The sequence below is a fragment of the Lytechinus pictus genome, chromosome 9 (genome assembly GCF_037042905.1).
Source record: "Lytechinus pictus isolate F3 Inbred chromosome 9, Lp3.0, whole genome shotgun sequence".
Classification (NCBI taxonomy): domain Eukaryota; kingdom Metazoa; phylum Echinodermata; class Echinoidea; order Temnopleuroida; family Toxopneustidae; genus Lytechinus; species Lytechinus pictus.
Window position 1 is genome coordinate 25,146,010 of NC_087253.1, and position 27,349 is coordinate 25,173,358.

The 27,349-nt window shown below is 36.8% G+C and overlaps 3 protein-coding genes across 5 annotated transcripts in view; 2 read left to right on the forward strand and 1 right to left on the reverse strand.

Annotated features, from left to right (window-relative positions):
• On the forward strand, window positions 1-6,275 carry LOC129268537 (uncharacterized). Its single transcript, XM_064104976.1, has one exon. The coding sequence runs from the start codon at window positions 51-53 to the stop codon at window positions 1,116-1,118; it is 1,068 nt and encodes a 355-aa protein (XP_063961046.1). The 5' UTR covers window positions 1-50; the 3' UTR covers window positions 1,119-6,275.
• Window positions 5,870-7,278, forward strand: LOC135155449 (uncharacterized). Its single transcript, XM_064104419.1, has 2 exons — window positions 5,870-5,882; window positions 6,557-7,278. The coding sequence occupies exons 1-2, from the start codon at window positions 5,870-5,872 to the stop codon at window positions 7,276-7,278; spliced, it is 735 nt and encodes a 244-aa protein (XP_063960489.1).
• Window positions 6,312-27,349, reverse strand: part of LOC129268077 (xylosyl- and glucuronyltransferase LARGE2s-like) — a 22,054-nt gene continuing 1,016 nt past the window's right edge. The window contains exons 2-8 of one of the 3 annotated variants that reach the window (XM_064104978.1): window positions 27,156-27,333; window positions 25,358-25,469; window positions 21,800-21,950; window positions 20,830-21,001; window positions 18,852-18,886; window positions 12,055-12,150; window positions 6,312-10,974 (exon numbers count right to left, since the gene is read on the reverse strand). In XM_064104978.1, the coding sequence (XP_063961048.1) occupies window positions 10,798-10,974; window positions 12,055-12,150; window positions 18,852-18,886; window positions 20,830-21,001; window positions 21,800-21,950; window positions 25,358-25,469; window positions 27,156-27,279 (867 nt within the window). In that variant the 5' untranslated portion in view covers window positions 27,280-27,333 and the 3' untranslated portion in view covers window positions 6,312-10,797. Of the gene's footprint in view, window positions 10,975-12,054; window positions 12,151-18,851; window positions 18,887-20,829; window positions 21,002-21,799; window positions 21,951-25,220; window positions 25,254-25,357; window positions 25,470-27,155; window positions 27,334-27,349 lie in introns of those variants that run through there. The other 2 variants (XM_064104979.1, XM_064104980.1) reach the window with 2 other exon arrangements.

The window sequence follows — 27,349 nt, forward strand, 5'->3', positions numbered from 1 at the left end:
TCATGTAAGACAAAGTTGTTATTATTATCATCATTACTTAAGGTTGCTACATGTATAATGAACTTCAAATTTTGAGAATAAGACTAATGAAAAATTTCAGTATGGCAAGAATCCCCATAATAATTGCTTGCATTTTAATTGTTTTCCAACAAGTATACCTACCTGTAGTTCAAGCAGTCAGCACTGTAGAAGGGGATGAAGCATACTTAGCTTTTCCTTACCCATGTAACAGTTCACAAGTCACATTACAACAATCAACTAAAGTCCCATTTTACAGATCTACTGATGGCTTATCACCTTACTTGCCATCAGATCAGGTTCAAAGATTCAATGTTCAGAACAGGATTGAAAATGGAACCTGCTCTTTGGCACTGACAATAACATATCTAAGAAGAGATGATCAAGGATCATACATTTTGTTTGTATACAAGGATGGTTACCCACAAAATGATGATACACAAAATATCAGGCTTCAGGTAGATTACCCTCCTGGTAAGGCATCGTGTGTTGTGGGTCATAGTAAAGGTGGAGAATGGGTAGGGGTAGACTGTACAGCTAATGCTGGAACCATACCAGGGAAAATTGAATGCTACCAGAATGGTCTATGGATGTTTCCCCTCAATGATCCTACAGTGGTAGACTCTTTGTTGAAACAGACCTTCTTGATCCTAGAATCACAGCCAGCATTTTGCTGCTCTTCCCCTTGGCATGAGTACAGGGAAAGATGTGAATGCAACGACACTGCGCTGTTTTTAGATGATACAAGTGAAAAACCATGTCTGACTATATCAACAACTACTAGGGAAGTTACAAACAATGTTCAGTCTTTTGAATCTACGAGCGAACCTTCATCAATAACCACAACATCAATAACAGATACCCAAAAGGATGACATAATTATATCATTATCTGTCATAATTATAATAATGATGTTAATAAATTTGTTTTTCATTTACAAGTTCAGGAAGAAGTACAATGATCATAGGAATACTGGGAGAAGTAATCAACCTACCGGTAATGAAAACTGTGTCAAAGTCAAAGATATTCCTGAGGAGATTGCACTTCCTAGACATGTTAATTGTGGAGCTCTTTCTGATAATGGCGAGTCAGTGCAGTAATTGCAACCTTGATTTCAATATCATTCAATATTATACAAATAAAGAATGCTTATGAGTGCAATGGACAGAATACTATATGAGGTGAAAGATGAAATGATCCATTCAACGAGGCGTAGCCGAGTTGAATGGATCATTATTTCACCGAATGAAGTTTTATGTCCATTGCACGAATGAAAAAACATTCATTATTTGGTTTATATGACACCTAAAAAAGGCCCTTTTTCCATATGAAATTTGATACAAAACATGCTCATGCAGTGCGAGTTCGGTCTGTTGATTGTTACGTCATTACAACATGCGCACTGCTGGTGCATGAGCTGCAGTCTCGGTGCGCGAGTGCAATGGACAAAATCGTATGGATCCAAAATTGCACGATGAATGGATCCAAAATTGCACGGTCGATGACGTCAACTGCCAAGTTCAGAAGGATTTTGGAATTCTCTGAAGGTCAATACCTGGAGAGCTTCTGTATCAGTTATGCCCAAACTTCTTGATGTTGATATTTGGATTTCAGTAGCCCACAGTAGCACTCATGGTCATCACATGAAGCTGTACAAATATAGAAGCAATTTATTATTTAGTCCCCCTAAGATTTGTATTCTCTTATCACTCATGTGACGGACCATACAAGGAGGAGAGCATCCCTGGTAGCTGTACATGCATGTAAAAGCATGTTTGTCAGTGAGGGGATGACTGACTTGTGAGATACAGTTAAAACGTCCTGGTCTACCTTCTTGTGGTGGGGGATGTTAAACTCATTGCATGCAATGAGAACAGACAGACCAGGGTGGCTGGGTGAAAAAGTCTCATCACCTAGTTATTGAGCAACTGAAAACATGTCCAGCCTGGGCATCGGTTCTGACAAACCTTCATGATCATGGATAAAAGGAAAGATAAAGGCCGTTCAGCCCAAGGCCAGAATGGGGACATGATCAAATATATATATATATAAATTATATATTATTTCATGCCAATGATTTGTATCACAATGTACACATTCTACTGTAAATATTGTTTGGTTTTGGGGATATAAAACTATAATTCAGATGCTATACATACACATATTTTACAACTTCAGGGGGGAGGGGCCTACATTATACAAGCTCTGCTTTTCTGTTGGCCTTCCCTCTCTTTAGATTTATTTTTACACTTTGATAATTGTCTACTGTAATATCATGTTAATTTTTGTATACACTTCAAATGTGATTATATGACACTACATGTATGTCAACTGCATGATAATTGTAAATATGAAAAATTGAAAGTGGAAAATAAGACATTTGTATTAAATTGAATTGAAAAAATAAGTACAGCATAGAGGGGAATTGAGAGAAAAATGCTGAACATCAAGGAACAAAATAAGAAACATGGAACTTCATAGACGATCACAAACCAAAGGTAAAAGAAACAAAATGGAGATCTTTGGAACTCTCTCCCTGCACACATTCAAGATGCACGCAACACTGACACTTTTATTTAAGAAGAGACGGAAGATGCACCTATTCCATACACAGCACAAATAAACATCTCTGTCATCTTTACTATCTTGTTATCTTGTATATTATGTATTTATGTATTATCTAGTATCAGTATGATTGTAAGTAATATTCTCAAATCTGTGAAGAAAAGGAGAGTTTCTCTCCCTGTGAAATATAATTTCCGAGACCAGTGGTATATATAAACATAAAAAATAATGGTTATTTTGATTGCTGGGGAAAAGTTTCTTTCCATCTGAAACAATTTGCGAATGCGCGGGTGGGATCTTATGTAATAACGATCAAGGAAATATGAAATAAAATAATTAATTATGTATCTCTCAGTATTTCTTAATGTATAAAGAGCGCTTAAAATCTGTTGTCAAAAGTGCTTATAAATTTCAATATTATTATTAGAATTATGATAGTGCCAGAATCGGGGGGGGGGGTCAAGATTTCATGACTCAAGTTGAATTTTATAGTCTAAACGACAGAAATATTATGTTAATGTCTAAACAATGAAATTGATGTTACATGTATATTGCTGAACAACATGCTGAATATAATAAGGGAGCTGTCAGTTATACAAAATAAAGTAAGAGAGCTCTCAGTTATGTTGCATAGAATAGGAGAGTTGTCAGTTATGGTGCATAAAATAAGAGAGCTCTCAGTTATGGTGCTTAAAATAAGAGAGCTCTCAGTTATGGTGCTTAAAATAAGAGAGCCCTCAGTTATGGTGCTTAAAATAAGAGAGCTCTCAGTTATGGTGCTTAAAATAAGAGAGCTGTCAGTTATGGTGCTTAAAATAAGAGAGCCCTCAGTTATGGTGCTTAAAATAAGAGAGCTGTCAGTTATGGTGTATAAAATAAGAGAGCTCTCAGTTATGGTGCTTAAAATAGGAGAGCTCTCAGTTATGGTGCTTGAAATAAGAGAGCTGTCAGTTATGGTGCTTAAAATAAGAGAGCTGTCAGTTATGGTGTATAAAATAAGAGAGCTCTCAGTTATGGTGCTTAAAATAGGAGAGCTCTCAGTTATGGTGCTTGAAATAAGAGAGCTGTCAGTTTTGGTGCTTAAAATAAGAGAGCTGTCAGTTATGGTGTATAAAATAAGAGAGCTCTCAGATATGGCGCTTAAAATAAGAGAGCTCTCAGTTAAGGTGTATTATAAGAGAGCTCTCAGTTATGGTGTATATGGAACTAAATGAATTAAATGACAAAGGTGAAATAACTCTTGACTTAATAAATCAAGTTAAATTAAATTAAATTGCAAGTAGTTAAACCAGATTTAAGAGGCATAAGATTACGTAACATTAGGCTGATAATGATACACACAGTAAAGAACGGGTAAAGGATATAGAAAACTCTAATGGAATAGAATAATGTACTTAGAGGAACAATTTTAAAATGTGGTGAATGGGAGGGAAAGAGAATTAAATTTGAAAGAGAAGCTAAAAAAAAAAAACTTCTACTCATGTTTTATGGCTCTACTCTCGAGTTTTCTTCCTGTCATATTTAACGGTATGTGGCAATAATGGACAATGCATTATATTTTTATTTTTTTTAAAGTTTATATTCTAAGATGATAAACTCTCATGGCATGATTACATTGGTGTCATTTGCAATTGTGTATCGAAAGGTGTGGGTATCCTATATAGTTCAAAACATGTTCCGCAATATATTTTGATTAAGTTATACTTTCATTTTCTCATATCAATTACTGCAATGTTTGGTCAAAGTCCACTGATTATTTATCAACAGATTATATGTAATGCATAATAAAGCTTTGAGGATAATTTGTGACACCTCTCATGATGCCCATAGTAATAATACTAATTAACATCATTTATATAGCGCTTATCACAAAGAATGTATCTAAACGTTTAAGGAAAATACATAGAAAGACAAGAAATTTCAGCTAAAATCAAATTATACATGTTGACAGTTGAAAGTAGACAGTTGAAGCAGCATATGCTAAGGACGATCTATTTAACGAAAAAGTGAGTTTTTAACATAGATTTGAATTTGTCAGTTGAGTCTGCTTGTTTTATGCTCTGAGGTAGGTTGTTCAAAAGTTGAGGGATGCTGAATAAAAAGATCGGGAACCATAAGACTGGGTGTTGATGGCGGGAACTGGAGCTGATTTTATCAAACATTGGAAAGTAAGCAGGAGGATCTTAAAATCAATTCCTTCACAAACCCTTAGCATATAAAGCTCCCTGAGCAGTGGAGTGACAGACTCACGTGAATGACGTTTAGCAAAAAGCCTAGCTGCTGAATTTTGTATTTTCTGCAGTTTGTTAATTTGTGTATCAGGTAGACCATACAGAAGACTGTTGAAAAGTCAATGCGAGACATGACCAGTGCCTGAACAAGCCTCTGGGAGGTCTTTTTTGTAAGAAATTGACGGATGCTACCGATAGTACCTTGCCATTTGTTCACGATCGTCACTTACTTTGGCTGAAATAAATAGTTTCAATATTCATTGAATCTACATCAGTTATGTCTTATTTCAATATCTTATTTTGATCAACTATTGTATGCGTATGTATGTATTAATCATTTTTGTAAATTGTACGCAATTCAGCTGTAAGGCTGCTATGTGCAATGTTTTTTATACCAAAATAAATTTTAAAAAAGTACTATGCAATGTTTAAATGTATCTTTGTTCCAATTCACCTTTTCCCGCTTCCATAATGTCTAAATCTTGCCTGAATTATTTCATTTATCAACACAAAAACCAGTATCAGTTACTATGTGTGCAAATCCCAGTTTCTCATTAACTCAATTTTTTTTCAAGGACCAATTTTTTGGAAAAAATTTACATTCTTTTAAAAGATTCCGAGCTCACGTTATCATAAACTAGCTCTTAAGTTTGTATTCTTAATTTGCTAGTATAACTACGCGATTTAGAGGAACGTGTTTAATATTTGTTATCATTTATGTTACCTGTTTTTTAATATCTTATTATGCTTGTCTTAGATGTCGGGTCAACATCTTATAAGGCTATTCGCCCTTTTTTGTTGGCCACTCATATTCATAAGCATATTGCTTTCTCTATGTTGTGATAATGTTTTACTTCTGTATCTTACGTACCCTTTTTCATGTTTTTTTTATTGAGAATGTAAATGAATTGGATTGAATTGAACTATGGATAGCCCATTGTGACACAATCTCCTAACCATACAGGTTTGATTTATCTTCTCATCTGTCAATCTGATCATTCATATAACTGTCTGTAAATATTTTATGAATTAAAATTTGTCTCTATTGTAGCAAGATGACAAAGCACAGTAAGCATAAAAAACCTACTATGTACATAATCACAATTTTGATCCAATCTTACTTACAGGTCTTTAGCAAAAAAAATGCATTTACACAAATATAAATAGTAATAATATGCCACGCATTGACTGATTTAAAAGAAAGTTATTTTCGTAGTACGTATTAACTGCATATTGCTTAAAGGTAAGGAAAACTGTATATCCGTCAACGAATATGGAAATATGTTACGCCATTATTTACCCCTAAACACTGCTGAAAACTATTGGGATTTTTTTGGCACAAACTCTCACTTTCTATGTATACTGTACACACAAAAATGTTAATGTATCCTTATATTGATTTATATTTATATGTTTTCCTGAAGTTGACAATAAAACTATCACTCAAATATAGAAAAAATATATATTTCTTTTTATGTATTTCATTGTTTCTATTTTAAATGTTACGCATTTCTTTGTTTTTCAACTTTTAGTTGTTGTTGGGAGGTTTTTTGGGGGGATGGAACTTGTTTCAAAACACTTTCCAATTATGAGTTTAATAAGAAAATGAACTCACACATTTTGGCCTAAAAAATTGCATTGGATTTGTACATGAAATTGGTGGTGATGGTGGTGTTGACAATGGTGTTAATAGTGGTGTTGATGGTGATTAAGACAATGGTGTTGATGATGGTGTTGATGAGGGTGTAGATGTGGTAGTGATGGTGGTCTTGACAATGGTGTTGATGATGGTCTTGATGGTGGTGTTGATAGTGATCCTGACAATGGTGTTGATGGTAGTCTTGACAATGGTGTTGATGGTGGTCTTGACAATGGTGTTGATCTTGACAATGGTGTTGATGGTGGTCTTGACAATGGTGTTGATGGTGGTCTTGACAATGGTGTTGATGGTAGTCTTGACAATGGTGTTGATGGTGGTCTTGACAATAGTGTTGATGGTGGTGTTGATGGTGGTCTTGACAATGGTGTTGATGGTGGTCTTGACAATGGTGTTGATGGTGGTCTTAATGGTGTTGATGGTAGTCTTGACAATGGTGTTGATGGTGGTCTTGACAATGGTGCTGATGGTGGTCTCGACAATGGTGTTGATGGTAGTCTTGACAATGGTGTTGATGGTGGTCTTGATGGTGGTCTTGACAATGGTGTTGATGGTGGTCTTGACAATGGTGTTGATGGTGGTCTTGACAATAGTGTTGATGGTGGTGTTGATGGTGGTCTTGACAATGGTGTTGATGGTGGTCTTGACAATGGTGTTGATGGTGGTCTTGGCAATAGTGTTGATGGTGGTCTTGACAATGGTGTTGATGGTGGTCTTGACAATGGTGTTGATGGTGGTCTTGACAATAGTGTTGATGGTGGTCTTGACAATGGTGTTGATGGTGGTCTTGACAATGGTGTTGATTAAGCCTGAGTCATATCGATTATTTTGAAAACCGGTGTTCGACAGCTTTAATTCGATCGAACATCGATGCATCGAAATTTGAAGGCGGGGAAAATCGAGTCATTTTTTTTGCTCCGGCCGGCCGTCGATGCATGCGCTATGCATGCACTACATGCACTGACGGTCTGCGCTGGCCGCGCCGGGTGAGCGTTGCAAAAGCAGATGACAGAGCAAAGTTCGTTTGTATTTTCCATGATCACAAAACACAAAAAAGGCCGGGGGCAATGCAGAATTCTTCCCAAAATATCTTCAACAATGATATTTGCAGATGATAACATATAAGTTTAAAATGAAACAATATTAAAGACATGAATCACGCAGAGTCGATCCGAATGATTTTCGGTCAACTAGCATTCGCAGTCCAGCCTCGCACAAACCAGCCCCGTCCGCAGCCCCGTTCACTCACTCTCCCGAAACGACAGGCATGCTTGCCAGCGCCATCTAACAAGTGCAAACAGCGGGGAGAGCGCTGTAACTTGCCTGAGATTGTGTAGTTGGCGGGGTAGTTGGATCCAAAATTAGCTCCAAATAAATTGATGGAAATAAATACGTAATTTTCTCTGGATGGTCATTTGAATTGGTATTCAATGCTGATATATAACGATTGTGAGGAAAGATTGGAAAATATGAGTTCTGACGATGTTCGAGACTTAATCCTGATAATGATAATCCATTTATTTTAGACACAAGAGCTTGTGATCGAAATAAATACGAATGTCTCGGATCGAGCTCTAACTTCATATAAATTATTATTGGATGTAAAATAATTACGATTTAATAAGATTTTATGGCCATACTAAAAATATTGACGATGTCAGCAAAGTATGTTATATTCATATGGAAGAATTAATAGTATTATACTGGCATTATTTTTATTTTTTATTCCATCTCTGGACGTCTCCGCGCTCCGAGAAAAGAAGCACAATGCGCACGCGCGTTCGATGACGTCTGACATATTTTCCATTCATGAAATCAGAGCCCAAAGTTGGGCACAAACAAGCTTCAAATTGATGGGAAAAAATATCAAATGTAATTTTTCTCTGTTGTGTCATGTAAAATATTATTATATGGTGATATTACGATCATCAAAAGAGTTTCTACATGTTGACAATGTTCGATAATCAATCCTGACGTGTAATTATTTTTTTAGACAAGTGCGATTCCACTCACTCAAGTCGATCGTCATGTGATGTCCGCCATTGAAAATTGAAACGAAATACAAACGTTTCACATCAAGCTCTAAATTCATATTAATGATTATCATATGCAAATTATTGTTAAATATTACGATTAAATCATGTTCTATGGTCATGATATTAATATTGTTCATGAAAGCAAGATTTACTTTTATACGTTGATCGCATCCATTTTCCGGCCATTTTCTGATTTGATTAAAGCACAGTACTGCGCATGCACGAACAATGGCGACTTCCATTCATAAATTCATCGTGCATAAATTATCTCGGCACGAGCAGACGAGCCGTGCAGACGAGTAAGACTCGAACTATGATCGAAATAAACTTCAAATTAATGGTGAATAGGCATCATAATTACACAATCCGTTTCATTTTGGGGGCAATATAAATGAAGTAAGTAGTAGTCGAGACGGATATTACTGTTTATTTTGATGTTTGATTGTGTGAACCAAATGAATCGGCCGGCCGACGTATTTTTTTTTTTTCGATGCACCGATTTTGCAAAATCTGCATCGGCGTTCGATGACATCGATCGAACACCGATTTTAAAATCGATTCGACTCAGGCTTAGTGTTGATGGTGGTCTTGGCAATAGTGTTGATGGTGGTCTTGACAATGGTGTTGATGGTGGTCTTGACAATGGTGTTGATGGTGGTCTTGACAATGGTGTTGATGGTAGTCTTGACAATGGTGTTGATGGTGGTCTTGACAATGGTGTTGATGGTGGTCTTGACAATGGTGTTGAAGGTGGTCTTGACAATGGTGTTGATGGTGGTCTTGACAATGGTGTTGATGGTGGTCTTGACAACGGTGTTGATGGTAGTCTTGACAATGGTGTTGATGGTGGTCTTGACAATGGTGTTGATAGTGGTCTTGACAATGGTGTTGATGGTGGTCTTGACAATGGTGTTGATGGTGGTCTTGACAATGGTGTTGATGGTGGTCTTGACAAAGGTGTTGATAGTGGTCTTAACAATGGTGTTGATGATATTGATGATGGTGTCAATGTATTCGTGGTAAGGTTGATGGAGTTTCTGGTGGTGTTAATGATGGTGTTGACAGTGTGCTTCTCTCTCTCCCTCTCTCTCTCTCTCTCTCTCTTCCATGCATTCTAAAAAGATTTGACATAGATGACTTTGTTTACTGCTCTGAACTGGTCTGTAAATTCAGCCTCAAAACAATATTTCTCTGGCAACCATAAGGGTGGGTGGAGGAATAAAAATAAGTTCAATCGAAGTTTTTACAGTAAACACCATGTATGTAGTCCTGAAAAGGACTGTTTGTTATTCTTTCTTGATTGTATGTTAGCTCTGAAAAGAAATGTTTACCGTAAAAACTTTCAATATTCTCCCCACCTTTAAAGATTAAAAAAATAAGTTCATTCCACAGAATTGATTTATCTAGAATTATACAAACATGTATTCAATTTTCAACCTTTTACTCTGGTTCTCTACTAGCACTAAATACAAGGTATGAGACCATAGACCATATGGCAGGTATCTATGGTTCTAAAACTAGAACTATGGCCTATTGCTAGGACTAGGACCTGTCTCTGATATACCAATGAAGGCCAGGGCTTGTGTTTTTTCCAGAGAGACTCTAAGTACCAACCACTCTGGCTCTCTATCAGGGTTACAGACAGGGTACGAGACCCTAGACTATTCTATTGCAGGTATCTATCATGGTTCTAATGCTAGGACTAGAACCTATGTCTGACTTACCAATGCAGATCAGGGCTTGTGTTTCTTCCAGAGAGTACCACTCACACTGCTTCTCTACCAGCGCTAAAGACAAGGTACAGACTCTTCCTAAGCAGATATCTAACGATAGGACTTATGTCTAAAGAATATCCCTGTGGTTCTCATGCTAGAACTGGAAACTATTTCTGTCTAACCAATGTAGGCTTGTGCTTCTTCCAGAGAGTTCCTATGTACCAATCACCCTGGTTCTCTACCTGCGCTACAGACAAGGTCTTGGAGCCTTGACCCTTCCGTAGCAGGTATCTATGGTTCTAATGTTAAGGCTAAGACCTCTATCCAAAGAATGTATATGTGGTTCAAATGCTAGGACTAGGGCCTAGTTCTGATCGACTTATCAATGCCGGCCAGGGCTTGTGCTTCTTCCAGAGAGTTCCTAAGTACCAGTCACTCTGGTTCTCTACCAGTGACAAAGACAAGGTATCAGACCCTAGACCCTTCCACAGCAGGTATTTATAGACTTTCTAATGCTAACACTAAAGACCTCTGTCCAAAGAATGTACATATGATTCTAATTCTAAGACTAAGAACTATGTCTGACTTACCAATGCGGGCCAGGGCTTGTGTTTCTTCCAGAGAGTCCCTAAGTACCAGTCACTCTGGTTCTCTACCAAGGCCAGGGTCTGCTTACTTGTCATCCTCTGGAACAGACCCCAGAGCTCCGCGATGTCACTGGCGAAGGTGATGTCTGTATCAAGGACTATCGTCTAAAGAAAAAGAGCAAGAGGATATATAGAATACATTTTATGCAAGCTCAATGGCCCGTATTCTGAACTCAGGTTTAAATTAAAGCTTGGTTGTGGTTAAACTATGGATAGCCAATTGAGGCACAAATCCCCAACAGTAGGATTCACATCAAATTTATTACATGTAACTCATTTGACACTCATATTGTTCATAATTGTCTCTGAATGATAACTGGAATATTTTAAGTATTTTTCTTCATCATGAAGCAAAAGGAAATAAAATAGTAAACTTTTATAAGAAATATTCAATATACAAAGAATTTTTGGCTCCCCATAATTTTAGCAAAGAGTTGGACCGTGGTGTAAGTTAAACCTGGCTTCAGAATACAGGCCAATACGTTTTACATCACAACGAAAATTTGCATGATGGTAGAGGATGACGTAATCTACGCAGTTGCATAGGTAAATTTCACTGAATTCATATATTTCTATTTTATATGAATTAATTATGCTAATTTATTCATGAAATCATACTTTTTGCTCTGATTCACTAAATAAAACTCCTAGAATGCTATTTTTTGGTGAAAATATTCTTTATAGCATTCCTAACAATTGTGAGTGAAAAAAAATTCTGGTACCATGACCGATTTCTTATGTATTTTATTGGTTTTTTTTATTTCTTATGTATTTCTTTGTTTTTTTACTCTTTGTTTTTTCTTGTTTTTTTAATGGAAATCTTTCAAGACTTAATTCTGATCATAAACAAGGCAAAATTAATTAAGTTTAATCAATAAAAGTAGAAATAATGATACATTAATGAATTATGGCTAAATACACAATTTGCATTGGATTTGTACATGAAATCACGTTTATGAGCAATTTTTGGTCTGACATGCACTTACATAATGTTGCGTAATGTCGTAACCGCGTACCCCGGCGTCACAAATTTGCGCGAGACTTTAAAGTAATAATTCAGTGAGCGGCGAGGTCAAAAAATTTTGCGCAGCAGATATATCACGGAAATTGACGAGGGGGGGCCAATATGCCCCCCCCCCCGGGAGAATTAGGGTTAAATCATATACCATTAAAGAGATGCCTTACCTTGTCCAGAGTTGGCGGTAGTATCTCAATAAGAAGTAACTTCATCAATCCATACAGGCCTGAGTAGTGCTTATTAGGGATCCATTCAACGTGACTCTATAAAGAGACAAAAATACATAATCAAAGATGAGTTTTACAAAGCCATTAAAAGAAATCATACATTAATCTGCAAAAAAAAAAAAAAAAAAACTAGTGCATCAATGAAGTGGAGCTTATCCGGCATCTTAAAACAAAATTTAACAGCTTACTTCGTGCTGGATGAACTACAAATACATAAGCGAAATGAGCTTGAACATGGCCACAACAGAAATCTCCTAAACTTATAGTCCGGGTTATAATTGAGCAAGGTGCCACACGGAAAAGGAGAAATTTTCATATAGTGCTTCTAGACCAGTTTTTCACGCTGAATATGAATATATGAGGTAACCAGGCTGTATCCTGAAAATTAACCCATGAGGGCGCTTTTTTCAAAATGGCCGCCAAATTTTCAGAACATTTGAACTTTCGTACATAGATTTTGACATAAACATTCCATTGCCACAAAATTAGTGTCATATGAAAGACAAATAAATTTCCTACAATTTGGTACCATTTATAGGGGATAAGTAGGTTATTTGGCTGAGATTTTAAGTAGAAAACTGCATTTTTTGTCATTTTTTTCCAAAAATTGAAAATTTTGCAAATACATGATTTTACATATTTCTAAGAAAAATAAATCAATTACCTTGAAATAATCCAAAAAACTTTATTGATATATTATTATCATATGGATGAAATTCCAACTCTGTATCATTCTTCTTAGCAAATTTATAAGGTATCAAACTTGAATACTTCAATTTCAGATATGTCGCTTTTTGTATGCATTTCCATAGACTAATACGTATAACGTGTATAATATGTATAATGTATAGTTACAAATTAAATGCAATTATCTCTGCTCGTTAATCACTTGGATAGTTAAAAGTAGGCTTTTCTCTATCAGCTACATAAAACAAAATGTTGGCACATCAAGGCCTAACACTCTCATGGGGTGGGGGTGTCGAAGCCCCCCCCCCCCCTTGGCTATATCATGTTGTTGTATATTGCCTATTTGTTGGAAAAAAAATCACTGTTTTTTTTTGGAGCACCCATTGAGGCAAAAGGCATTTCTGCTATACAATACAGCCACTTTAATTACTTTCAAACCACTAGGAGAGGAAAAGAGTAGGCTTTGTTCTACCAGCTACATCAAAAGAAGTGGTACGTACATCGTAGCCAACCCCTCTCGGGGGGGGGGGGGGGGCGCTGGGGAAGTCACCCCTCCCCCTTTTGCTAATTGCCAATTTATTTGGAAATTCACCATTTTGGACCCAACATTGAGGTAAAAAAGTGTTTGTGCTTTATAGTATTTTATTGCTTTGAGAGAGTATAATTAGTTCTACCAGCTACATAAATAAGCGCTAGCACATCGAACCCTAGCCCTCTCAGGGGCTGTCAAAGTCACCCCCTCCTCTATATCATGTATATTGCCTACTTATAGAAAATTTCACCATTTTGGATCACCCATTGAGGCATAAGGGCGTTTCTATATTATACAGCCAATTTTATTTTCTTGCAATTACTTGGAGAGAAAAGCTTAGACTAGACTTTGCTCTATCAGCTACATATTATTAAGAAGCGCTGGCACATCGAAACCTATCCCACTCAGGGGCTGTCTAAGTCAACCCCTCCCCCTCTATATCATGTATATTGCCTATTTATTGGAAATTACTCCATTTTGAATCGCCCATTGAGGCAAAAGTGCGTTTCTACTATATAATACAGCCAATTTCATTTTCTTGCAATGACTTGGAGAGGAAAGAGTAGGCTTTGCTCTATCAGCTACATATAAACAAGTGCTGGCAAAGAAAAGCCTACCCCCTCCGGGAAGCTGTTGAAATCACCCCATCCCTTTTGCATTTTAGCATAATTATTGAAAAATTCACCATTTTGAAGCCCCCATTTACGCAAAAAGGGGTTTCTGATATATAGTTCTGCCACTTTTACTGCCTTGAAACCACTTAGGGAGGAAAGAATGGGTTTTGTTTTATCAGCCACATAAAGAAGTGCAGGCAAATAAAAGCATACCCCCTCCGGGAGGCTGTTGAAATCACCCCATCCCTTTTGCATTATTGCCTATTTGTTGGAAAATTCACAATTTTGGAGCCCCCATTTAGGCAAAAAGGCGTTCCTGATATATAGTTCTGCCACTTTTACTGCCTTGAAACCACTTAGGGAGGAAAGAATAGGTTTTGCTTGATCAGCCTCATATAAAGAAGTGCAGGCAAATAAAAGCCTACTTCCTTCAGGGGAATGTCGAAATTACCCCCCCCCCCCCTGAAATTCACCATTTTGGAGCCCGCATTGGGGCAAAAAGGCGTTTCTGATATACAGTTCTGCCACTTTTAATGCCTTGAAACCACTTAGGGAGGAAAGAATAGGTTTTGCTTTATCAGCCACATATAAAGAAGTGCAGGCAAATAAAAGCCTACCCCCTCCAGGAGGCTGTCGAAATCACCCATCCCTTTTGCATTGCCTATTTATTGAAAAAGTCACCACTTTGGAGCCCCCATTGAGGCAGAAAGTCATTTCTGATTATGTTTCTTCCGTTTTTCACCCTTGAAAACATTTGGAGAGAAAAAGAATAGGCTTTGCTTTAACAGCTACATATAAAGACATGCTCGCAAAAAAAGGCCTATCCCTATCAGAGGGCTCTTGAATTCACCCCACCCCTATTTCATTATTGCTATTTATTGGAAAATTGACCATTTTTGAGCCCCCATTTAGGCAAAATGGCGGTTCTGATATATAGTTCTGCCACTATTACCGCCTTAAAACTACTTGGAGAGGAAAGAGTAGGCTTTCCTCTAACAGGTACATATAAAGAAGTGGCTCTACTATATACCAGAAACACGTTTTTTTTTGCCTCAATGGGGGCTCCAAAATGGCGAGTTTTCCAATGAATTGGAAAAAATCGTAAAAAAGGTGGGGTAACATCTACATGTATCGTCCCCTGAAGTGGGTCAGGCTTCGATATGGCAGCAATTCGTTATATATATCTGAAAGAGGGGAACCTACTCTTTCCTCTCCAAGTGGTTTCAAGAAAGAGAAATTGGGTGTTTTACAGCAGAAGTGCATATCGCCTCAATGGGGGCTCAAAAATTGTGAATTTTCAAATAATTAGGCAATAATGCAAGAGGGGTGGGGTGATTTGACCCAGATGGGTATGCTTCAATGTGCCAGCACTTCTTTATAGAGCAAAGCACATTCTTTCCTCCTTAATTGGTTTCAAGGCAGTTAAAGTGGCAGAACTATATATCAGTGATGCCTCTTTACCTCAACGGGGGCTCAACAATTGTGAATTTCCAATAAATAGGCAATAACGCAAAGGGGTGAAGGGGCTGATTTCGACAGCCCCCGGAAGGGGTAGGCTTTTATTTGCCAGCACAAAATTATGCAGCTGATAGAGCAAAGCCTATTCTTTCCTCTCTAAATGGTTTCAAGGCAATAAAAGTGGCAGAACTATATATCAGAGACACCGGAACGCGCTTTTGCCTCAATGGGTGATCTAAAATGGTGAAATATCCAATAAATCGGCAATATACTTGATATAGAGGGGGGGGGTGTGACTTAGACAGCCCCCGAGAGGGCTAGGGTTCGATGTGCCAGTGCTTATTTATATGTAGCTGGTAGAAGTAACTATACTCTTTCCTAAGTGGTTTCAAATCAATAAAATGGGGTGTACAACAAAGCACAAACGCTCTTTGGCCTCAATGTTGGGTCAAAAATTATTTTCAAATAAATATGCAATATTAAGCAAAAGCCCCCCCCCCGAGAGGGGTAGGCTTCGATGTTCCACTTCTTTGGATGTAGCTGGTAGAACAAAGCCTACTCTTTCCTATCCAAGTGGTTTCAAAGCAATAAAAGTAGCTGTACTGTATAGTAGAAATGCCTGCTTTTGCTTCAATGGGTGCTCCAAAAAACAGTGATTTTTTCAACAAATAGGCAATATACAACAACATGATATAGCCAAGGGGGGGGGGCTTCGACACCCCCACCCCATGAGAGTTTTAGGCCTTGATGTGCCAACATTTTGTTTTATGTAGCTGATAGAGAAAAGCCTACTTTTAACTATCCAAGTGATTAACGAGCAGAGATAATTGCATTGAATTTGTAACTATACATTATACATATTATACATGTTATACGTATTAGTCTATGAAAATGCATACAAAAAGCGACATTTCTGAAATTGAAGTATACAAGTTTGATACCTTATAAATTTGCTAAGAAGAATGATACAGAGTTGGAATTTCATCCACATGATAATAGTATATCAATAAAGTTTTTTGGAACATTTCAAGATAATTGATTCATTTTTCTTAGAATTATGTAAAATCATGTATTTGCTAAATTTTCAATTTTTGGAAAAAAATGACAAAAAATGCAGTTTTCTACTTAAAATCTCAGCCAATTGACTTACTTAGCCCCTATAAATGGTACCAAATTGTAGGAAATTTATTTGTCTTTCATATGACACTAATTTTGTGGCAATGGCATGTTTATGTCAAAATCTATGTACGAAAGTTCAAATGTTCTGAAAATTTGGCGGCCATTTTGAAAAAAGCGCCCTCACGGGTTAATTTTCAGGATACAGCCTGGTTACCTCATATATTCATATTCAGCGTAAAAAACTGGTCTAGAAGCACTAGATGAAAATTTATCCTTTTCCGTGTGGCACCTTGCTCAATTATAACCCGGACTATTATGGACAAGTCCACCCCAACAAAAAGTTGATTTGAATAAAAAGAGAAAAATCTAACGAGCATAACACTGAAAATTTCATCAAAATCAGATGTAAAATAAGAAAGTTATGACATTTTAAAGTTTTGCTTCATTTCACAAAACAGTTATATGCACATCTCGGTCTGTATGCAAATGAGGGAACTGATGACATCACTCACACACTATTTCTTTTGTATTTTATTATATGAAATATGAAATATTTTGATTTTCTTGTCATTGTCATATGAAATGAAGTTTCATTCCTCCCTGAACACTATTTTAACATTTTGTGCTTCAGGCAAGGAGGTCCTAATCATCAAATTTGTAAAAATTGAAATATTGTATAATTCAAACAATAAAAAACAAAAGAAATAGTGAGTGAGTGACATCATCGACTTTCTCATTTGGATGCAACTGGCTCGTTCATATACCGGTAACTATTTTGTTAAAAATAAGCGAAACTTTTACATCCGATTTTGATGAAATTTTTCAGCATTATGCTTGTCTGATTTTTCTCTATTTATTCAAATCAACATTTTTCTGAGGTGGACTTGACCTTTAAAAGGCTGAGCCAAAAGAGCAGGAAGAGGGTGGGGGGGGGGCTGGTGCGGAATATCCATATCCCCCCCCCCCCCCTCCATTCCATTCTACAGTATATGACACAGCAAATGGACAAAATATGCACACAATCAGAGAAGAGTTTTACAAATAAAAACTTGAGTAACAGAAGCCATGCACAGTCTGTGATGAAAATTGCTTCAGCTTTGACAGGGCCCCCAAAACAAGTTTGAAAGAGGGGGAGGGGCTTAACATGCAAGAAATCACAATTTTATGGGTCATTTTCATATTTTTGTGCATGGTTATTGAAAAGAGGGGGGGGGGCTTCTCAACTAAGGATACATTTGACTATGAACTAATTAATAAGAATCTGGTCTGAAAATTGATTAGACATAAGTAGGGGCTGCAGAGCAAGTTTGATATTAGGGGGGGGGGCTAAACATGCATAAAATCATAATTTTTTGGATATGGTTACTAAATAAAGTTGGGGGCATATCAACTTGGGCTATATTTGACTGATTACATGAAAAACAGATGATTCGCTGGTCTGAAAATAGCTTTGACTAAGGCAAGGGCTATTGAATGAGTTTGAAATTGGGTTGGCAGGGCCCAAACATCCATAAAATCACGATTAAATGGTTATTTTAAATGTCTGTATATGTCTACTAGTATTGAAATGTGGGGGAGGGGTTGCATCCCCCTTCCCCTCCTCCCCCTATTGACCCAGTGCCCCCAAACCCCTATAAAGTGATTATTCAACATAAAGAACGCTGATAAATGTAGAGCTTGACACTCATCTAAGCATCAGAAAAACAAGTCACTAATGAGTGGAGCAAAATATTTACAGCATTAAAGGGATGGTCCGGGCTGAAAGTATTTATAGCTTAATAAATAGAGTTGAATTCACTGAGCAAAATGCTGAAAACAAATAACAAATTTAATGAATTTTAAAGTTTAGTAATATTTTGTGAAAACAGTTGTCATGAATATCCATTAGGTGGGCTGATGATGTCACATCCCCACTTGTTCTTTTGTATTTTATTATATGAAATTAGGTTTATTCAAATTTTTCCAAGAACTAGAAAAATTGGATTGACAACTGATTAAGTGCATTAGATATTTATTGCTGCAACTTGTTTCATTATAAGGGAGACATATTATTCACACAAGTATGAAATAATGAAAAAGATATGATTTTATGTAATAACATACATGTGTAAGAAAACGGAAAGTGGGGATGTGACATAATCAGCCCACCTAATGAATATTCATGACGACTGTTTTCACAAAGTCTCCGGCTATTGGTTGGTCAAAGTTCAATCAAATTAGAGCAATAAAACTTCAGTTTTAGAGAGAATAAAAGGAAGAATAACTCAGGGCCTGCCTCATCTCAAGGACTACTAATCATAAAATGGAGAAAGATTTCTAAAACTTACCTTATAATTCTCTGCGAGGTAGAAGCTTACTTTTACTACAGAAATTAAAAAAAAGGGGAAAATATAGAGAATGATAAAAAATACCTTCACACTAACCCTTATGATTTCAATATATTTAAATTTCCATTACAAATTTAAGTATTCCATTGGTGTTTTTTTCTTCTTCTTTTTTAAGGTTAGTTCAGATAATAATTGAGGGGTAAACAAAATTTCCTCATTTTTAAAGCATTCATGTCACAGAATACACACAAGTCATTATAAAAGCAAAAATGTTTTATACAATCGTTATAATATTTTGTAATGTTTCTTAGAAAGTCAAAAGGGGCCTAAGCTTTCGATCCTAGCAGAATCTTTGTCGGAGGCAAAATGACAAACATATAAAGTGGAACAACCATAATACAGACCACAGACAAGCTACAGCAACACTAGAACCAAGGAGACAAAAGGGGCATTAGTGAGTAGAGAAGACCAATCAGGTTAGTGAAGGGGATGAAAGAAAAGGAGTAGGCAGACACAAAGGGAAGTTAGTGTAAGTAAGGCCAGTAAAGGACCTCAAGCCAAGAGGGATTAAGATAATGAGGCAGGCAACATCAAACAGGATCTGGAACAAAACAGTGATAGAGGGTATGAGGAAGAGATGAATAACAAGAGAATTAGTGAGAGGTGGGTCAAACAGGTTACAAAGAAAGGCATAATAAACGGGTGCATAAGAGTGGGGAAAAAGGGAAAAGAATGGGGAACAACTGATAATGTGCAAAAGACATATAAGTATATATGATAAAGCATTAAACTAACTAAGAGAAGAAGGTAAGTGTAAAGATGTATCTATGAGTGATATATGTATATAAATATATCCAAAAAAGAAATGTATATGAAAAAATATAAATACACATATGGTGTAACTGATATTGTAATCCGCTATATAGGTGTGAAGGGGAAAAAAACCAAAAACATTAGACTATATTGTATATGTGAAAAAGAGGAAGCAAATTGCCTAAAAAGGTAAAAGCAAATATAGAAGAGAGGGGGTGTATTATGAAGAAACCATAGTATACATGTAAATAAGCAAATGTAGTAAATCTAAAAGAGGTGAGTGGAGAAAAAAAAAATATATATATATATATATATAATATAATTATTATATCGCCTTAATAAGGAAGGAAAAATTGGAGCTGAGCTGGTATGAGATATGGGAGGAAAGTAGAGGAAGAAACTATAATGTAACTATTCAATAGAGCTGAGGGGGGAAAAATATATAAATTGAAAGTGGATAGGAAAGAATAATCAGTCGTTCCCCTCTTGGATGTTTTTTAATCAATATCTCTTTATTTTGCTACTTTTTCCAAAATACTTTTCTGTTTTGCGTGTAAGAAAATTTGAACCCCCCCCCCCTGCCCCTTTGACATTCCAGACTTTTCATATTTAATACTGGGAAACTCTCTACAATGAAGAGCTGAGAGGCTTTTGTCAAAAGTTGGTGGGCTGGGACAGCATCGGAATCTCTTGATTCTGGACAACGACTTATTTGCAATTGTTCGTCCGGTGCAAATCTTTGGATGATCTGGGCCTTATCTTACAAAGAGTTGTGATTGATCCAATCAATCACAACTATGGACGGCCAGCAACGTCAACGTCTATTATGCATGTTTGTTCAAAATATTTTCTAGCTATGATGCATATTTCAGGCATTCAGGCATTGTTTTCTTGCAAATTCACTGTGCTTCTCTTTGTTTACAAAGGACATTGCGCAAATATCCTGGAGAAAAAATTATGCCACTGATGGATTTCCATAGAGTTACGATTGATCGGATCAATGGTAACTCTTTGTAAGACGGGGGCCCTGCTGTCCCAGTCTACCAATTTTCAACAAAAGCCACTCAGCTCTTCATTGTGATTTTTATTGCATTTTCGAAGGAAATGATGCATTGTAGAGAATTTCCCCATAGTAAATGCGCAAACTCTCTAATGTATCTCTCACCTCCAGGAACATCCCATGTCTTGAAGAGCGTGGAGAGGATCTGTTGCCCCATCTCATCAGAGATGAAATGAAAATGAAGGGGGTTCTTCCGGTAGAACAGGATCGATTTGATGAGGATGATGACATCGCGACTTGCGTTATGACCGGCACAAACGATCGACACGTGGATCCTCTGCAAGATACAAAAAAAAGAACTTGTACGACTCAGAATGGTGCAATTCTAGTGATTTTTTTGTTCTACTTATTTCTACATGTACGATGGATTTAAATATCCAGGAAATTTTAATATAGTCTTGTGTAAATTACACACAACTTTATACACAAATAAAAAAGCAAAGAAAAAGGTCTGACTTCTACAGAATACTTGTGATACCCACAATAGTGTGATTTTAATGATTTCTGATTGTTTCTATAATGTTCATTCTATTGTCTTCATTTCTATTATGGATTTAGAAACCTGGTGGGTGTTTCATATTGATTCCCCCAACATGGTCTAAGTTCATTGACCCTAAATGACCATTGACCTTGGTCATGTGACCTGAAACCATGGCAGGATGTTCAGGTCCATATACTTTCTAAGTCATGATGTCATTTCAAAAACTTAACCTTCGGTTAAGATCTTGAAAATAATTATCCCAACGTGGTCTAAGTTCATTGACCCTAAATGACCTTTGACCATGGTCATGTGACCTGAAACTATGGCAGGATGTTCAGTAATAATGGATTACCCTTAAGTCCAAGTTTCATGAACTAGGTCCATATACATTCTAATTTATGATGACATTTCAAAAACTTAACCTTGGTTAAGATTTCAATGTTGACGACGCCGCCGTCGGAAGTGGCGCCTACAGTGTATAGTCTCGCTCTGCTATGCAGGTGACACAATAAAAACCCTGATTGATACATTAAAAGGTCAACTAATTTCTCTAATTCTACGAAATAAATTTGTTACACTATAGGTCAAACTTACCTCACACTTGGGAATGGGATCTGCGTTGACGCAATTGACAGGCAACGATCGGTTCATCTCAAGAGGGACGGGATCCCCTGAAACATTGTTATTCTCAACCAAGACCTGCTGGTATGTCTCATACGTCTGCTGCAACTGACTCTGAGATATACTATGGAAAAAAAATGAATACATGCAAAGACAATTTTGTTACTTTTAGTAGTCAGTTGACCGCATTAAAGGCAGTTAAGAGGGACGCGATCTCCTTAAATATTATTCTTGACCAAGGCCTGTTGGTTTGTCTCACTCTCACCCAGGTGCGAGTTGGGTACCGGTAGGAAACAACCGTCATTGTGGTTGGTTTAGCAAGTGTGCGCCTAACAGGCTGCTTGAAATGCTATGAATCCAGTGACCGGGTAATAATAATTGTGAAGCGCTTTGAACAGTCGTAGATTGATATAGCGCTATATAAATGCCAATTATTATTATTACGTCTGCTGCAACCGACTGAGATATACTACAGGGGAAAAAATTGATACATGCAGAGACAAATTTGCTACCTTTCGTAGACTGTTCATAACTGCTTCAAAGCAAATTCAAAGCTTTGATAAGGGTAAATTTGGTATCTTGTGCCATCTCTCTGTAATGTCTTCGTTTAAATAGACCTTAAGCAGTTATTTTACAAATCTAATAAATTAGATCTTAATAAGCTGAAGACTCAACAGTTTCTCCAATAAAACACATTTTTAGGGCACTTCTTTCTGATGATATGGGAGGATTTTTTTCCAATGCAAATAACTTTCAAAATGCCCAAAAGGGATGAATTAAAGCAAAGTTCACCCTGAAGAAAACTTTGTTGCAAAAATAGCAGTAAAAATAATTAAAAAAAATATATTGGTAAAGGTTTGATGAAAATCCATTAAAGATTAAGAAAGTTATTATAATTTTTGGAAAAGTTTTGGATTTGTGATATCATAAACAAGCAGCTGCCTCGTATGTTATGTAATATAAAATGGCAAAAATGCATACATTTCGACTTTTAATGGTTTGTGATAACTTATTTTTGTTTTCTTTTAAAGAACGGACCGTGAAATTATTTGTCTATTGATATACTAAGGTACAGTAAAAACCATTTCCAATTTTCTGAGAAAATGATATCTTATTGATTTTTTAAACATACGATACGTAGGAAAGCTTAAATATGACATCACAAATCAAAATAATTTAAATTCTAATAACTTTGTTATTCCTTGAAGAATTTTCCTCAAGCCTTTGCCAATATTTTTCATTACTTTTTCTGTAACCTTTTCTGCTATTTTTACATAAAACTTTTTGTCAAGGTGAACTTCCCCTTTAACCCTAAATCTCCCGAGGTATTTTGATTCTTGTCATTCCCGGGGGGGGGGGGGGGGGGCCATTATGGCCCCCCTTAAGATCTCAGCCGCGGATTGCGCGATCACAATGAAAATTTGCATGATGGTAGAGAATGACATAATCTACGCAGTTGCATTGGTAAATTTCACTGAATTCATATATTTTTATTTTATATGAATTAATTATGCTAATTTATTCATGAAATCATACTTTTTGCTCTGATTCACTAAATAAAGCTCCTAGAATGCTATTTTTTGTTGAAAATATTCTTTATAGCATTCCTAACAATTTTGAATGAAAAAAATTCTGGTACCAAGACCGATTTCTTACGTATTTTATTAGTTTTTTAATTTCTTATGTATTTCTTTGTTTTTTTACTTTTTGTTTTTTCGATGGAAATCGTTCGAGACTTAATTCTGATCATAAACAAGGCAAAATTAATTAAGTTTAAACAGTAAAGTAGAAATAATGATACATTTATGAATTTTGGCTAAATACACAATTTGCATTGGATTTGTACATGAAATCACGTTTATGAGCAATTTTGGGTCTGACATGCACTTACATAATGTCGTAACCGCGTACATGGGCGTCATTAATTTGGTCTCAAAATTTGCACGAGACTTGAAAGTAAAAAATCAGTGAGCGGCGAGGTCGAAAAATTTTGCGCAGCAGATATATCGCGAAAATTGTCGAGGGGGGAGCCATTATGGCCCCCCCCCCCCCTCCAGGAGAATTAGGGTTAAATCATGGAACAAACTAGAGGCAAAAGTTCTGAATTGATAAATTAAATATTATGCTTACTTCATTCCTCTTCATACGTATAAAAGTGAATTCAATTCGGAATCGCAATGTCATATCAATCGTATAATAAGCTACAATATTTAGCCAATTTGGTCATTGCTCCGATCTAAAGGATAGCAACTATTTACGTTTTGAAATTAGTAGCCAAATAGTAATCCGGATTCTCATAAGATCATTTTTTTACTTTAATATTATTAGAAAATGCTGATTCTATCAGGTCATAGACCAGTCGACAGGTGTGCAGTGGCCTTTATGTATAGGGACAGTGATTTTCCGCGATCGCGGAAAACGGACGGAATTCACGGAAAGGGCCTTTTGAATCGGAAAATGGCATTTCAAACGGAAAATCACGGAAAACGTATTTTCCCTCAAAATACACAGAATAGCAACAGAAATTACTCCAAAATCACAACAAAATGAGAATATTAAATGGCCAAAAAAACCCAGAAAACACGATCTCACTTCGCTACTATCATGACAATTCACACATCGTGACTGCACTCGACATCAGCACACTCGATTGTACCCCGCACCGTACCCGTACCCGGGCGGCCGGGTTGGGCTTCACATGCACACTGTATGTATCGTTCAACTACATGTACACAGTTGTGTGTTGCTGCCCTCTACGTTTGAAGATGTAACAGCACGATATCGTGGTCTTAAAATCCAAGATGGCGGATTGGGAAAAGACGATGACTGATGATAACGATGTCCAAAAACCCCCAAAATTATCGATGAAATATCATTTCACCGTGAAATAATGCTAATAATATGAAAGGTGAGGATGTATGCATGCAAAATGGGTGTGTTAAAATATTTTATTCACCCGCATAGATCCGATTAGAACGGATTTTATTGTGTTGTTGGTACAGTAGCAGATACAAATTTTGACCAGTGCGAGTGTGCATGTAAATGTATAAACGGAATTGTCACTTTTCCGTGTGTACAAAGTCTATGGGGAAACGGAATTTCCGTTTTCTGACATGCTGAAACAGAATTTGAGATTTTCTGAAACGGAAAAGGCAATTTTTTTAAACGGAAAATCACTGTCCCTATATGTACCTGAGCTGCCTGCGTAAAAAAATAGTAAAATTGAACAAACGAAAAAAAAATCAACTCTACAATCTACCAAATAAGTGCGCTGAGTGGGGGGCGGAGCCTAGGTGGTCACGAAATCTGAGCGGAGTGAACCTTCCTAAAAGCAACACTGCCATGTGTTGCTGCCCTCTACGTTCATTGGTGTGAATTAAGGTAGTTTGCATACCTGAGCTGTCTGCGTAGCATCTGGTTTTCATGTTCCATAAGATCATTTTTTTATGTTAATAATATTATTAGAAAATGCTGGTTCTTCTAAAACCAGGTCATAGACCAGTCGAAAGGAGTGCAGTGGCCTTTACATACCTGAGCTGTCGGCGTAACATCTGGTTCTCATGTTCCATTTCCTTGACTCTGTCCGCTAAGATGGCTTCTCGGCTGTTGAAGCCAAGCAGGTTCTTACTTTCTCTAGATGCTTCTAGACATTATAAAATTAGAAAAGAAAGCAACTAATAATAATAATAATAGGCATTTATATAGTGCCATCTATCTAGAAATATTCTATTCCGAGGTGCGTTGATATTATTATTACCCCGGCTTTAGCTCGAGCTGCCTTTCAGCGCTCAGTGCATTCAAGGATTAATCCTACCGGGTACCCATTCATCTCACCTGGGTCGAGTGCAGCATGGTGTGGATGAATTTCTTGCTGAAGGAAATTGCGCCATGGCTGGGATTTGAACCCACGACCCTCAGTTTCAAAGTCAGAAGACTTATCCACTGGGCCACAACATTCCACTTCAATGCAAGAGATCATATTTATGGGGAGCATTTCATGAGACAAAATGCCAGTGATTTTTAATAATTTTGCTCTAAGCCAATCAGATGGAATGATTCAGTAGCTTATAACAGATATTCTATTTCTTTCATGAAATGCTTCCCTGCTCTACAATGGCAAAACAAATCAAACAATCAACTGGTCACATTCTCCTATTCAATAATAGCCAAGGCTCCACACTAACTATTTTTCTTGGTGGCCCAATCTGTCCACCAAAATCATTAATTTCACATTCTTGGTGGCCCCTATTAAAGCAAATTTGGTGGCCCTAAAACAATAAAAAACATTACAAAACTTTGGTAGCCCGACCAGACCACCAAGTGTGGGATTTTGCAGAATTTTGGTGGCCCTACTCTCATTTTTGGTTGCCTCGGGCCATCGGGTCACTGCTAATGTCGAGCCCTGTAATAGCATTGACCTTTTCAATGCATTCTTTCTCCTGCTGGTCTGTACCCAAATGATGGCCCTAGTGGGTTTATCAAATGTCCATTCTTGCCTTTCTTGGCAACCTGATCTACCTAATTATATTTTATGCTTTCTTCATGCAATCATCTTAAGGGCTATTCCACGGTTACTCACGTTACATTTGGAGACACCTTGACTCATACTTGGAGCTGTAACTCCATTATTATTGATAGGAACTAAACATCTCCTTATCACAACAAAGTACACAGTCTTACTATCCTTTGTATAAAAACAAAACTTGGGAAATTTTATGATGCTCCAAATCTTTGGAATGTGTCGGTTACTCACGTTACATGATTTGGACATGCATAAAATGAAAAGTCGACATAAGTGAAAAGTCTCCTCATACAAGGCTTTTATGAAAGTTGATTATATCCATTTCAAAGAAGTATATTAGGGAGACAAACTTTGTACATAATTAAAAAATTAAAGAACACATGGTTTTTACTTGGGGTGCAGATGATATGGTTACTCACGTTACGGTTACTCACATTACATTTTGTCCATGTATGGTTAACAACACAAATGTCATTAAAAATTCAATAATGTGTGTAAAATTCATTGCTAGGAACATCAAAAAGAGATTTTATACAAAAAATTTGAACAATTGGAGCTTTATTAGGGAATAAGAGGGAAAAGTATGATTTTGCTTACTAATTATGCATAAATTAGCATAATTGCTTCATACCAATTTGCATGAAATAAATTACTGTATAGTATTGTAGATTATGTCCAAGACAACCTGCATGCAAATTTTTGGCGTGATCGTGCGGCCAATGGCTGAGATCTCAAGGGGGGCCTGGGAGGCTCCATAGAAAAAATTTAGAGTAAAAAAAGGGAAATGGTGAATGAAAAGAAACTCACCATGGTGTTCTGAAGTGCTGTAGTAAATCAGAACTAGGAAGGGTACAAGCAAGAGAAGAATGGCAGCATAGACGACCTTCCGATGTAAACGAATAACAGCCATCCTCTTACGAGTCACCTTCATTCCTATCCTAATAGTTCATGCTATCCTTAAAGGGGCACATCAGCATTTTGTGGGCTACGAAATATAATAA

Coding starts and splice junctions, on each gene's coding strand:
- LOC129268537 (XM_064104976.1), top strand. CDS start 51: ATGTATAATGAACTTCAAATTTTGAGAATAAGACTAATGAAAAATTTC.